At 29.2% G+C, this 15,297-nt stretch overlaps 1 protein-coding gene across 4 annotated transcripts in view; it reads right to left on the bottom strand.

Moving 5' to 3' along the window:
- The window catches only part of LOC118193056 (RPA-related protein RADX-like), a 72,669-nt gene extending 57,512 nt beyond the window's left edge, over positions 1–15,157 (bottom strand). The window contains exons 1-5 of one of the 4 annotated variants that reach the window (XM_035364092.2): positions 15,013–15,157; positions 14,500–14,676; positions 10,076–10,130; positions 5,637–5,765; positions 2,465–2,643 (exon numbers count right to left, since the gene is read on the bottom strand). In XM_035364092.2, coding sequence (XP_035219983.1) covers positions 2,465–2,643; positions 5,637–5,765; positions 10,076–10,130; positions 14,500–14,676; positions 15,013–15,099 — 627 coding nt within the window. In that variant the 5' untranslated portion in view covers positions 15,100–15,157. Of the gene's footprint in view, positions 1–2,464; positions 2,644–5,636; positions 5,766–9,985; positions 10,131–14,499; positions 14,677–14,992 lie in introns of all 4 variants that reach the window. The other 3 variants (XM_035364091.2, XM_085813466.1, XM_035364093.2) reach the window with 3 other exon arrangements.
- Between the last annotated feature and the right edge of the window lie 140 nt (positions 15,158–15,297).

Genomic DNA, 15,297 nt, shown 5'->3' with positions numbered 1-15,297 from the left:
TATCATTTGATATGTGAATATATTCCATATCAATGAAGTGCATTTTAGAAAATTCACTCCTAAGCCCTTAAATATGCTTTCTAAAATCTTTCAAAATGTAATAAAATTTTATCAAAACGTTGAGCCTGTACATCTAATTTTACTTTAGCTATTTATATATTATATATTCCACCGTCTGTTCAGATAGATATTAGAAATTCTACAAAACAACAAAGCAATTAAATATATACAAAAACAAATATTAACAAAAAATTAAAAGTTACACAAAATGCACAATAAATAAGCACAAAATTAAAATTAATACACAAAATAAATATATAAATAAAACAACATGCATAATAATACAACACTGAAAAAGCATTATACAACAAAATACACTCAAACAAGAATAGAGCTTTTATAAAAAATTACATCATTTATATTCTTTATTGAATGGGAATATTATAATGCTTTCTAAAGAAGTTTGCCACTAGAGAAGTGAATATGATACCTTTGAATTTCATCTATAAAATATGATATTGGCCAAAGTGGACTCAGGTAGTTTACTTGTTTTAAGTAAATAATGTAGAATTTATAAAAGATATCCATTACCTATTATTTCACAGCATAATCATTTGTTACAGTGATTTACACAACAAATCTAATTCAAACTTTTACTGATGCCAAATTATTTATCTTATTTAACTGAAATGAATATGATTTTGATCACTAGTTATGTATGACTATAGTAGTAAATTAAGATTTAATTATTGTGTTGAAAGCTTTAATCCTAGCATTGTAAGTTTAATCCAATTTTGACATCTAAGAGACAAAAATGGCAATAAAGTGTGGCAAATATGGACCAGGTCAAGCCCTATTTTGATCGTAAAGCTATTTCAACATTCAAAGATTTTTGCAGGAAAGCATTAGTGAAGCTAGTACCAGTACTGCAGAAACTTTTGGAGTTTATGCAACAGAAAGCAAAAGAAGGGCTAATTCAACTGCAGAGAACCTTTAAAAGGCAGATTCAATTAAGGCAAAAGAGCAAGAAAGGCCAAAACAGACAGGGACACCAATAAGAAATCAATGAAAGCGGAAAAAGTGCAGAAAGTTTGACAAGAAATCAGAAAAGCATCTTCCAAGGAGAGGTGCTAAAGGTCAAACGTCATATAGCTCCAAGAGTCATCGATGTTCCCACACGCAGATATTTAAAGCACAACGACCCCACTGAGGTGATGTCTCCATGTCAGGCAAGGCCATGGAAACAGAGAAAATCCATCCCAGAAAAGTTCAAGAGACGGCGACAAGGTTTCCACAGATCAGGAAGAGAGGTTTGGAATTCCAATTCCCTCAATGCTAGAAGAAGGTCAAGAGATTTGTCGACAGATGTTCTATAAGGAAGGATTACCAACCAGACTCAGGTTATCCCCAAAGGAAGCTCAGAATTGAGGAGTTGAACAGATATCCCACATAAGACCAGTTGATAACTAAGAGAATGTTGGACTTCAAAAGGGAAAAAAGATAAGCACAAAATTTTTTTTCTGACTCAAAGTCGGTTTGATTTTGTATCATGTGCAGAAGTTGCCATGCAATTTTATTTTTACCTCAAGCGAGGTCATCATTGTTAAGTTTTGTTTACAAGCAAGAAGCTTTGACATTGGTTTTGCAAATAATCACAATATTTTTAATTTATTGGAAATGCCGAATTTGGTCTAAAGACTCAGATTTTGAGAATGAAATTAAGAACTGTTGGCAAGATTTTGCAAAAGAATGTAGATTGTTAAGAATGTTATTTTAGTTTTAAACTAATGAGTTTTGTCCAGTTACTTGTCTTTCTATCTTCCCTCATTTTCATTTCCTGCCAGAATGTTATTTCAATTTCACGTGATATACAAAATAGGGCAGAAAGATACTATAAATGTTGTCTAAGTAGCATTTTCTGCCATTTGGCCACATTGTTTCTCTGATTTAAGTTTGCTATTTTACTGCCATGCATATTAATTGCTGATTTGTCTACATCAGTGGCAAGATAAAAAACCAACACATGTTAATTATCTCTGTCCAACTTTGGCTTATTATTTAACTTAGCTTTAATTTTATATTTCTATTCTGAGTTGGAGCCAAAAGTACTGGTTAAGTTTGTAAGCATCATGAGTTCCGTCTGTTAATTTTTTTTTTTTTTTTTTTTTTTTTTTTTTTAAAGTTGAATAAGAGTTTTTTCACCCTTCTCACATCTTGTTATTGTTAAGTTTGACCTTAGCAAATAGTCACTTCACAGTGCAAGTAAAGATCTAACCAACAAAGTAAAGCTAGAATCTTACACCCTCATTAATTTTTTGCATGATTTTGCATTCGTAGAATTTTCTTAACACTTGTTTAAAAAAATATACATTTTAAAGGTCAGATTTTTAAAAAGTTTACTTAATTAATGAAATTTATTGGCATAAAAAGTTAATGTGTACCAGAATACTTTTAGTACACTCACCATGAAAGGGTCAGGCCTATCATTTTTATTATAACCATAGTGATATAAATTACCACGTGCCATAACTTTTACAAAAATTGGTGGGTAAGGTTTAGGCAGCCTCAACCAATCATCAGCAATATCTTGTAGTAAAGAAATATTTTGAATTTCATTATCACCATCTTGATAATCTAATGAACCTTAAAAAAAGAAAGATATAATTATCTTAGATTAATTATTATACATTAGTGAACAATGAAATAAAAATTCCATCATTTTCAGGATAAAACAGAATAACACAGGACAATACCAATTGCTTGAAATGGAGTTCCCCTTTAGACTGATGATTTTGATTTAAGTGATTGCAATATACGATACCTGTCAATTTTACCAGCATTTTATTTCCAAATTTGACCCCATTTATCATCAAATTTTTATTTCTCAAAGTATCAGCCTATCTGGATTATCAATCTAATCTACACTTTGATTTTCAAATTGAGGGATCATATGCTGAAGTTAGTAATGGTGTTTTTCTTAAATCTTGAAATACTTTACATAACTAACTCTATTAGTGTTATCAATCTGTAGCTACAAAGTTTCTCTTTAACATACCAAACACCAATGATGAAACATCAATGGATTCCAGTGAAGAAATATGAGCAAAATGTACATATTAAATATTTCTCTCTTTTAGCTTTTGCAAGAAATTTAGCCACAGATTAAGATGTTTGACTGGATTTGTTTGCACCGTATGAAATAGATATATAATCTGAAGTCCATACGCATAAAAAAGAAGAATGTTTTCCTTAAACAATGTGAGTTAAATTACTAAGTACTTATGTTTATTGCCACCTCCTTGAAGTTGTAGATTTTTATAATGTACAAAACTTTGGCAAATGCTTATAACAATTCTTATTCAAGCAATGCTGCCATTTTCATATGAATTCCTTTTGTTTTATTTGAAGTTCCAATGTGTTTTATGATATTTTTCTCAATTCAATCGAGTTTCAATGATTCGAAGTTCCAATGGTTTTTATATTATGTTTTATGATATTTTTATGATATTTCAATAATCATGATATTTTTTTCCATGATTCGAAGTTCATGATTCCTCAATTCCAATGATTCGGAGTTCCAATGGTTTTCATGATATGTTTTATGATATTTCTATAATCATGATATTTTTTCCTTTAAACAGAATTTTAAAATATGTACTTGCAAAACGTGCTAGCAATGGGAGAAACTGTAACATTTCTGAAGGAATGCAGAATTTTGTCTGAAAATCTCTAAAGTGAAAGAAAAGATGAGTTTGGTAGATAGACAACATTGTCAAGGTTTACACAATACTGAATCTCTGCAACTCTCTGATTTTTATTTATTTATTTATTTATTTATTTATTTTAATGAAAAAAAAATCACAGTGTTCTTGAAGAAAACAGCAGAAAAAAACAATTACAAAACGTTTTGGAGAGGAATCTAAATTTTAATTTAGAATTCATTTTTAATATATCATGCAATCCTTATTTAATAACTAAAATTTGAATTTAAATGTCATATTTTTAATATATCATGTAATCCTTACTTATTAATTAAAATTTGAATTTAAAATTCCTTAAGAATGTTTCATTTTCATACATGGATAATGTCTGCTGACTTGTGATAAGTATCGATAGCTTGAGAATCTTTTTTTAAAAAGTTGCAAAATACACCAACTTACATTCAAAAAGTAACTTTTACTTTTTCACCTGTAAAAGATTGACAAATGGCACCATGGCACCTGCATTAATACATAAGTACCAATCTTTATTTTGATAACATAAAAGCTGTCCTCTCTACCTAGCCATCTTCTGTAGAGAAACCTGTAATAATCATAATCTTTTACTAATACTTTCTCTGAAGTCTTACAACCAAATCTGTAGGTCTTTTTCCTTCTTGCAACAATACATTTAACTTTTTCACAGCAGTTAATAAATCTCTGTCTTATGAACATTGATGATGTATTTCCTTTAAGTACGGCTAAATGATTTTGATAAGGAATTCTAAGATGTAGTCTGTATTGAGCCAAAAGCAATGCTAATAAATATTTTAAGCTTTTCAAACATTTGAAATTACGTCCCCCCCCTTTTCTTTCTTTTGATATACAAGCACTTAAAGACATAATGGATTGCTCTTTTAGTTGTTAGCACAAAGGCTTAACTTTTGAAATACTTGAAAAAGGTATTTACAATCTTCAAATATTCATTTTTTATTTCTCAAGTACAAAATATTTCTCTTAAAAAAAGTAAATACCTAATCTTGGTCCAAAAACTGTTTATATCTGAATTTTTTTTATGCACAGAATACTAAAATATTGCAGATAATAATTTATAAGTTTCAAAATTTTGTGTTGTTAGCCCAATAATACTTTTCTATTTCATCAAAATCATTCTAATAGTATTAAAACAGCATTTGTATTTTAATGATTAAAAAATCTTATTTAAGATGTGTAGATTGATGAATTAAGTAAATTTATAGGTGTAGCTTATACAAATAAATTCATTCAAGATGTGTATATTATTGATAGGCAATTTACTTAAGATGATTACTAAGATGTTTCAGTCACTGAAATGAGATTACTAAAAATGTAAAGTAAAATATTACATAAAAACTAAGCAGAAAGAAAAGGCCTTGTTAACCCTTTGCGGTGCACTACACTTTAACCTCAGAATTTCAACAAAAAAAGTTGTATGCAGTCTATTTAGTCCTAAAGGAGTATACAGGTAAAATTTTGTAAAAATTACACTTACCGTTTCAATTCTGTGGGTGTTCCATGAGGTGGAACACTGCGCCGCCAGAGCTTTTAAAAATGCGACTAAGCGAGCATTGCAGTGAAGCACGAAAATGAGTAGAAGCGTTTGTATAAGAATGAAAAAAACTCTGTATTATGGCTGTATACATGGTTTCCTGGATATACACAATATTCTTGAATATATACGGATAAATGAGATAAATATCTATATACATAAGTCCTATATACAAAAATATTTACACAAATTTTCCTATTTCTTAGCTTCGTGAAATTGTTCAAACCAAGTCAAAACCTTTTAGCAAATTCACAAGCTTTTTTATAGCAGCCACAAGCTTTTTTATAGCAAATTCTTCAAATTTACCAAGATGCTAATAAAACATATCTAATAAAATTAATCATACATACTTCCAGCTAGCCATTCTTCTCCATAAGGCGTTGTGGGTATCCATAGATTGAGGTAATACTTTCGTCCAGTCACAAGGGGGATTATTTCACTTTCTCTGTGATTAGAGGACTGAACAAACCTTAAATTCTCTGCATTTAAATACAAGAAAAATTTCAAGTAAAAGGCAGAGAGTGTCAGAAAACTATCTACTAAAAAACATTTTTATGTTAACTAAAAAAATTTTAATTCACAAGCAAAATGGGTACTTATATATTTCCTCATCAACCATGAAAGTTGCTAAAGATCCCACAAATTTGGGACCACCCATTCTAGGGAAAAATGTAGAAACTGATCACTCTTTATTTAGTTAGATAATTGCATATTGCTCTCTACTTAATTAGATAATCAACAGATACACATTATGGATATAGCAAATAAAAAATCTGAATAAGTATTAGCTCAAACTCCGAAATCATTTCATAAACAAAATCATTAAACCAGTACCAATCATTCCAACAACCATAAATTCCTCATTGCATTTCAAATTGCATTTCAAAATATGTATAATAACAAGACAGTCACCTTGTCTGAAAATTTAGCACCAGATAAATTTGTTTAAATATGAATCTAAGTGATGCTGTGTAATTCTGCGAGGTCTTTGTTGTGCTATTTTTGTGAAATCCATAGTCTTTAAATGTTTTCAGAATGCGAACAAATATAATTAGTTCTTGCTGAAGGCAGGTTCAAAATTTTACTTATCTTTTCAAAAGACAATAGAACAGAGAAATACCAGTTAAAATACATCAGGAGGTGGACACACTTTATGTCAGTAAAAGTCATATGTTGGAATTCAAGAAAGTTTGAGAGCCACAACTAAATTTTTCCAAAAGCAATAAGTTCATATTTACCTCATCTGAAAAGTAGTGAAACAGATTTCAAATGACAAACATCTATGTCTAAATGATTATTCAATGACAGTATGTGATGCCTTCAGCATGTGATGATGCCTCGAAGTCAAAGTTTTGTGGTTTGTTTGTTTTCTCTAACTGCAGCTTGATGAAGTAAAACATACTGTTTTTCAGATTTTAAAGACTGATTCTTCTATGATATCTTCTAATGAATGTTGATCTATCACAACTTTGCAAAGCTCATGAAACTTCAGGATTTTTTTTTTAAATCTGTATCATAATAACTCAAATTATTTTCCTGTTAGCTCAAAATTATCTCATATTTACCCTGCATATTTGTTGCACATAAAGCAAGCTACATATCTGTTGCCCTCAAATGTTATTGAATTTAAAAGTTTTCTAAAAATAACATCACCTTCTAAGCTGTGGCTGTCATCAGATTTATTGAAAATTCCCAAAGTTTCTGATTGTCATAAATTTCTCATCAACTCAGATACTAAATCAAAATTTTAATTATTTTTAACTTGTATCAAATTATGTATGACATTAAATGTTTCTGATGCATTACATATATTTTCTGTTCCACTCAGCCCAATTTAGTTTCTACTGTTACTAATGAATCAGAAATTCAGCAGACCTTTCCTGTAAAGCATCCGTACATCCATTTGTAAAACAACCAAGAGTAAATCTAATTTTTAGAGAATTTCTTTACAAAATGTTTTGATAGAATAAGGACAATATTTTTATTCATTCAGCTATTTTAATCATTAATAGCATTATTAAGTTTCTTAATTCACAGAAAATGAAATAAAATAGTTACAGTTGGACATTGATCAACCCGCTAAACATTTCACAATGCAGTTCACTGAAGTCTGCAGTTGTCACCAAGTGTAATATCAGCATAAAAGATTACCATGCTGTATGATCCTTTTTCCAATTTCTTATTTAATTATTGACATTTAAAACAAAAACTAGTTTAAACATCACTACGTGAGTCAGTTCTCAAGCTGCTATGAGTTGAAAGTCATGTGGTGATTAGAGTAAAAAAATTATTCATCAAGTTGGCATAAGGCCTACATGATAATTCAATAGGCATAAAATTGGTGATAAACTTTGACTGAATGTTTTGGTTTACAGTAATGGTGGCAAATTATTGATCATACAGATTTATGCTAATAAATGATTGTGTTCCTTGGTGGTGTTTTATTTAGTACTGAAGTGAAATTAAGAATCAGAACCCTCACATGCTATACTGTGAAAAAATGTCTATTGCATATGCATGAAGCATTAATCATATGCTACTCTCAATCTAATTCTTTCTGACTTTTTGGCAAAAAAATTTTAAAAAAAGAAAAAGTTTGCTGGGGGTATTGGCTTGGGTATTGGACAAGAGCAGATCCAAATTCATTACTTTGCATCTGCCAGAGGAATTTCATTTCTTTTCTCAGCAAACCATAAATGAATACTTTATAATAATAATAATTATTAGAGAAAGAACAGTCACCAAAGCAACATACAGTACCAATTATCATTAAATAATAGGCAATTATTATGTTAACCCGCGAGCATGCGTGCCAAAATTACAAATATGAGAAGGCACGCTGGGTATGTCACACCCGAAAGCAATTACCACGTTTTAAATTACATTAATAATATAAATATGAGTATAAATGTGGATTAACATAAAAAACAATGAACTTTAGAATATTTTAAAGAATGTAATAAATGAAGTTTTTAACATACAATTATTTTGCACATCTCTGGCAGACTAAACACATATGCTCTATACAAATACTGATGATACAAATACTTCTCACACAGAAATCGTGTCTTTCTGTCCTTGTTTTTAGGACACTCAGTGCATCTCCTGTAAACATTTTCCTCTTTTTTGAATGGTGTTTCCATGTTGCAATCTCCTGAAATTTTTTTTTTTTTCTTTTAGTTTCAAAGGGAGCATGATTTGCTGCCGCCATTGATTTGAGTAATCTTCCACCTTCAAATAACCAGTATTTCCAAGAATTTTAAAGATAATGCTTTTAGAACTAGTCCTAACATTCGTTTGGAATTTTTTTTTCTTCCATACCAAGCCATTTGTACCAACATAATTTTCATCATTTCGTTGATTCTCTAATTCACTATCTAATTCAGTATTTGTATCACTGTCTGTTGATGAATTATAATTGCTGTTGTGTTCTTCATCTATTAATTCTTCTTCCTCTTCTCTAAACATTTCATCATCTGTTGAAATAGTTTCTAGCATATTTCTCAACCTTTTCCGTTTTTTTATCATAACTTAGATGCAGCGCCATGCTGACTAACTAAGAAAGCAAGGGTGAAAATTTGAGAGACGTGAGAAGGCGCGCGGGTGTCACATACGCAAATGGTACAATTCCTAGAAAAGTATTTGAAGAATCACTCCACGGATTTCCCAGCTTCATGAATGTGACCTTGAGTTAAGCTACAAAAGGTTTCGTCCATTTCCAGGAAAAGGGTTTTGAAATAAGGGACAAAAAATATGCCCCTGGGTATGAGATACCCAGCGCACGAGCTCGTGGGTTAAATAATGGGAATTAAATTTATATGCTTAAAATTGCATTATCATACACAGTTCTATAGGAGCATTCATAGATAACCCATCTGCAAAAGTCCTTATGATGCTGTATACCTAAGATAATTTTAAACCTGAAAATATGTTCAATATTTAATATTTAAACAAATTTAAATTTTAACAAACACATATAAAAGAAAAAAGCAAATTTAAAGGAAAAAAAAAAAAAGAAGAAAGCCAAAATAATTTTTTTTTTTTTTTAATTTTAAAAAATGTGCAAACATATAAAAGATTTAATTCTCGAACTAATCTACAATATCATTTAAATTCAGAAGCATAAGCAAATCAAGTGCAAAATCAATTGTTTCATAAGAATAAATTGAATTTAATTAAATAAATTTAATTTAAATACAAATTTAATTAAATATTCTTTGCGCCATTGCTGCATAATTCAATATTTAATATTTATACTAGTTATGTCAGTCATTTGTCCTTAAAAAAAAATATCTATTACACTGGATGCCTTCACCAGCATACTAAAAAAAGTTACAGATGAGCATTTTGCATTTATAAATTATATTACAACAATAGCAGAATGATTTGGCTTAAATCAAGATTTTATTAAACCAGATATATTTTGCTTCATATGAAACAACATCACTGATGACATTAAGTCCCCCCCCATTCACACACATAACTAAACAATATTTTTAAAAGAAACAAACAAGTAAGTGATTGGGCAACCATGAATTCTAAAACAAATTTCATCCATAACAATAATAGTATATTAATTAGGAAATATTGGAATTTATAAACAATTCATGGAGGAAATACAGCAATTTTTATTATTTCATTAAAAAAATTAATGGATATAGTATAAAAAAAGCATCTAAAAAAATAAATTGATAATTACCAAGATTGGGAAATGTTACAGCAGCATAATCAATAATTTTTACAGCTTCCAATAAAACATATTCAACTATATGGGAATCATTATATTCACCTTCTAAATAACACATTTTAGCTCTTTGAATTTGCAAGTAGCTCCCGATCTTTACCTAAAATACCAATATATATATATATGTATATAAATATGATTTGCATAAATAAAACAAAAATGACATTATCATAGAAAGGGGAAAAAAAGAAATATGACACAAACTGAAAACATCTTGCCTAAATAACAATTTTATTAATTATAATAATTTTGGAATAGTTTATTCTCTTTCCATGCTGATTTCATAAAAATATATTACATATTTATTAAATTTAAACAAATTTTTTTACATATTTATTATATATATAATATGTCTATAATATTTTGTTATTACATTATAATAACAAAATTAAATAGATAAATCTTCTGTAGAGTCGTTAGGTTTTTTTTTTTTTTTTTTTTTTTTTTTTTAAGCTCAAAAATGCAATCTGCCCAGAAAGGCTATTCATTTCATTTTGGCATTTTGCATTGGTTCACTATATAAACAGTGTTTCACTTTTCAAATAGTTGCCACCAAATATTACTGTTTAGCATTATATTTAAAAAAAATTAAATAATGAAGAATCTGCATGAATGTATGTATATTTCTTGCACTGCAAAAAAACAATGGTACCTAGAGACATCAAATTTTGAATAATGTAGTCCTCCACTCAAATATGGGCATCTGGAAGTCCAAATTTGGAATCTGTTTTATAATCTATTTCATATTTTGTAAAAATTTTAACGAATTTTTGTTTAACAAACTCACTAATTTCAAAGCAAGCAATGGCAACACTATACGGAAAAAAAAAAAAAAAAAAAAAAAAAAATTATCTCCAGCGCGCAAGACTGTGAATCGGAAATTCTAAAGATACTCTCTTTTTAAACTATTTTGTGATTTTGCTGTTGAATTCAATTTTATGATTTAAGTGGGAAGAACACAAATCTGAAAACTTTCAGTTTTTTTTTTTTTTTTTAAGCAAGACACATGGAAAATGTGCAATGCCCTTGCCGACTCTAACCTGGACATCTCAAATATGCACCAAGTGTGCTCATGAAGGCATGCCAAAAGGAGGGAGAAAATACCTTATACTTCAACTATGCATAAAGTTTAGAAGGAAAGAAAAGAACATAAAAATTTATTGAAGGCCTAAATATAATTAAATAGATAACAGACATATTTTAATACTTAACCTTAGCTGGATCTAATTTATTTTAAAAGTCACATGTTTCACTCCAAAAAATATATGTTCTAACAAAATATTAAAACTAGCAGTTCTAAATATAAAATATTTAATATATAGAGTTTTTGATATATTAATCATTTATTATAATTTATACATAATGAATGTAAATGAACTATCACTTACTGCATACATTTAATTCATTTATCATAGCTTATTAAATAATTATAACTGTAAAAATTATGCCTATAATTTTGGCTATAAAGATATTATAGATTTATCTTGCATCCCAACCAAATGCAGAATTCTTAACTTTGGATTTAAGACCCTCATATAATCCTGAGTACATATAACAATAACTTAGAGACACAACAATAATTTAGAAATACAACTCACTACAAAATAAATATTTCAAATAATTAATTATAAAAAATGTGATATGAAGCAAAGCATCGCAAAACAAACTCTTACATATGACACTGAATTAGTTTGAATTTTTCATTCCTTCTTAATCTAAATTCTTTACAGCTAATGTTCTTTAATTTATTTTTATGTACTTAATTTTGTGAAAGATTATAGTTTTGAAATGATTTATTTTTCTTTTCCTCTCCTCCTCTTTCAGTATATATAGCATACTATTTGATCTAACATTTACACTGTATATTTAACAGGCAAACATTTCAATACATGATAAAAAAATTAAATGCAAATTATTTTATTTAGCACAATACAGATACCAGGTGATAAAAGGCAACAACAAATTAACCACTAACTTACATGTAGTATATACTGTATAAAATTACATTGCTTAATTCTAACTTACTTCAAACGCAGATATTATTTCAGTTTTTACATTCACTTATAATTTGATCCATATTGAGCAAAACAGATAAGCTTGTTTTGTAGAAACATTACGTTATTTTGAAGCAGAAAAGATGAAAAATGAGCAACCCCCTCGCCGGGAATCAAACCACGGATCTCTGGAATACGCACGCAGCATGCTGAGCACTACACTAGGAAGGTATACTAAGAAGGTGGGAGGAATACTATACTCCCCCTTTTAAAGGTCGACTGGGGATTATTGGACCCAATCACCAAATCCTGGAGGTGGAGAATCATCATCCACCGTCCATTTTAGTTTGGGCGCCACTGTAGAGACATTAGGTTGTTTCGAAGCAGAAAAGATGAAAAATGAGCAACGCCCTCACTGGGAAAGGAATCCCGGACATCTGGAAAATGTGCCCAGTGTGCTGACCACTACACTACAAAGGCATGCTAAGAAGGTGGGAGAAATACCTTATAGTTTAATTGTATTTTTAATCAATTTTATAGTTTAATTGCAAATTATAATCAGGGAATATTTGAAGGACTTCAAAAATGCCACAAAATAAACCAATGTGTAACCAAAATAATATTAAGAATTTTGGGTACTATTCGGTTTCGAGGGCCGTAAAAAATCGCCAAACTATTGTTAATGCCAATGCTGCCAAAAATAATTGCGACAACCCTAATAATTGCGTCAAGAAAGGAAGTATAATAGTAAATAACTATTTAAGATTGATGTTTTAATTTAGATGAAAGGTTAATTTCATATAATACTTTTTTATTATTATAATTTATATGAAAAAGGCTAAACAGGACTGAATGAAAGCATAAGAGTCAATAACTATTTCAAATCATTATTATAATTTATATAAAAATTGCTAAACATAACTGAATGGATGCCTGCATCGCTATTTCGCTACCGACTTATCGCTAAAGCATAATTTCATCTCGTTAGTTGTTCAAACATAATTTTCTATAATGAATGATGCCTTTTCTTTGAAAATATTCTCGGTAAAGTGCAGAATCGCTCACTTACTTGTTTGCCGCTTTTTACAAGGGTAAAAAGCAATTGGATTTTTGTCAATTTTCTTTTACTTTTTAAGTGAACATAGGTCGATGTGTACATAGATAAAGTCAAGGGTGTGCGCAGTGCCATTTTTGTGCAATTCTGGGAATTTTTTTTAAAGTGAAAATAGGTCGATGTGCACATGGATACCAAGTATGTGCAATTCTAAAAAACGCGTCAAGCAGTGGGCAATTCTGCACTTTACCCAAAATTCTATTGTCGACTTTTCGTCATGGCAATTCCCATATTGTTAAATCCATAGGATATCAAAAAAGGATTTAAAATCAAAAAATGATTTAAAAATTAAACTAGTATTTCAATGGCGTCTTAAGAAATACAGAACTATATAAACTTACGCAATCTGAAATCAGCGCGTACGCTAGATTTGGCGAGCTGTTAAATGGGCGCGTTTGCTAGATTTGGCGCTTTTGCGCATACACTTTCGCTGCAATTTTTACGGCCCTCGAAACCGAATAGTACCGAATTTTGTGTCCTTAAGTAGTACTTTTATAAATTATATTTTAAACCCTGTATGAGTATACATGTTAATGGCAATGTATGAAAGCTATAGAACACCTAGGCAGTTTATCAAATATCAAAATCTGGATGGCAATGTAAGAAATGATTAACATTTTCATACTTTTCCTAGGCATTCGACAGAATGCCAAATAACAAACTGGCAAAGTATGAAATATAGCTTCAATTCATTTCAAATATTCATTCACTTACTATATTCATATGTAATCCATACATTTAATCCATAATTTGATGCATTTCACACATTGTTTTCTTTGATATGAAAGGCATAAATTTTGTTTTGTACAATGTTTACATATTTTGAATAATAATTTTTTAATAATCATTTTCAAAATAACATTTTTATTTTTAAGGAACATGCACCTTCTAAAAAATAGCCTTATCATGATCTTTTTTCATACTTGTCCTAAATAGCATTTGGCATTCACAGAATACCTAAATATTATATATAAAGTCTACCTAATAATTATAATATTTCATAATTTGCCCAAAAACACCAGGCATTCTTTGAAATGCCTAGGTATTCTATAGAATGCCAATGTTTCCTACATTGCTGGTAACATATCAACTCATAATTAAAAAATCAGTTAACATTTAACTTCAGCTTAATGATAATTGTACACATAATATGCATTTTAAGATATGAATTTTATCTCTTTCTCCCTAGAAATGCCTTTTTTTTTTTTTTTTTTTAATGAATAAGAAACTGTGGTTGGCTAATTTTATATTTCAAACCAGCATATTTTTAGAACTGTCAAGCAGATGAATAATTAACATAAAATAAGTTGTTGAACAACTTTCAGTTAAAGTTATTTTTGATAACAAAGATCCATACTAACCACATTCTTTTGAACAAGTTGACTTAGAGGTAAAGCCAAGAAACACTTAAGCTTTTCAGTACCATCTGTAAGTAACAGGTCGTGTAACAAAATTACTTCTTTTCTTACTTCCTCCAATGGTGGAGTCAATGCTTTCAGAAAATTGGAATCAGCGGAATAACAATATATGGAAATGATCTAAAAAAAATAAAAATTATTTTTATCGCATCATTTTGTAAAATAAAAAATGTGATTAGGGTCCTGTAATAGAAATATATTATAATGTGTGACAGAATAAAAATGAAACATTGAAAAAGAATAAACTTTTGTTAAACTTCCAAAAAATAAAAAAGGATGTTATTTGTGTTAAAATATCGCCAATAAATCACGAGATTAAAGACAGTAGTCATAAATAACTTTTCTAAAAAAATTCAATGATTCAAAATTTCAGTAATGTATCAATTTGGATTAAGCATGCGTTAATGTTAACAGTCATAAAATAATTTGATTTTACTAAAACTTTAATTCATATACAAGGAATTCTCCAGGAATTCTTGAACTATCGCTGATTAACTTATATTCTCTGAGTATACTCCTTAGATCTTTTAAACTTCCAGCCATATTTCATGGTGCAAAAGCTTTTGTTTATTTGTAAAAATTTAGTATTGCCAACCCTGTAATCCTAATAATCGAAAATAAGAAGTGACATGTACTCAATCATGTAGTAAACATTGCTTTTCTTTGCTTATTATTTATGTCTGTGATTTTATAAGATTACCTGACAGAGAACTATTCTAAATACCAATTATTTCGTTAATC

The sequence above is a fragment of the Stegodyphus dumicola genome, chromosome 3, assembly GCF_044657685.1.
Source record: "Stegodyphus dumicola isolate Sdum_Otavi_A_Nest chromosome 3, ASM4465768v1".
NCBI classification, from domain to species: Eukaryota; Metazoa; Arthropoda; class Arachnida; order Araneae; family Eresidae; genus Stegodyphus; species Stegodyphus dumicola.
The sequence above is the reverse complement of the archived record's forward strand: the minus strand, read 5'-3'. Positions and strand labels throughout refer to the sequence as shown.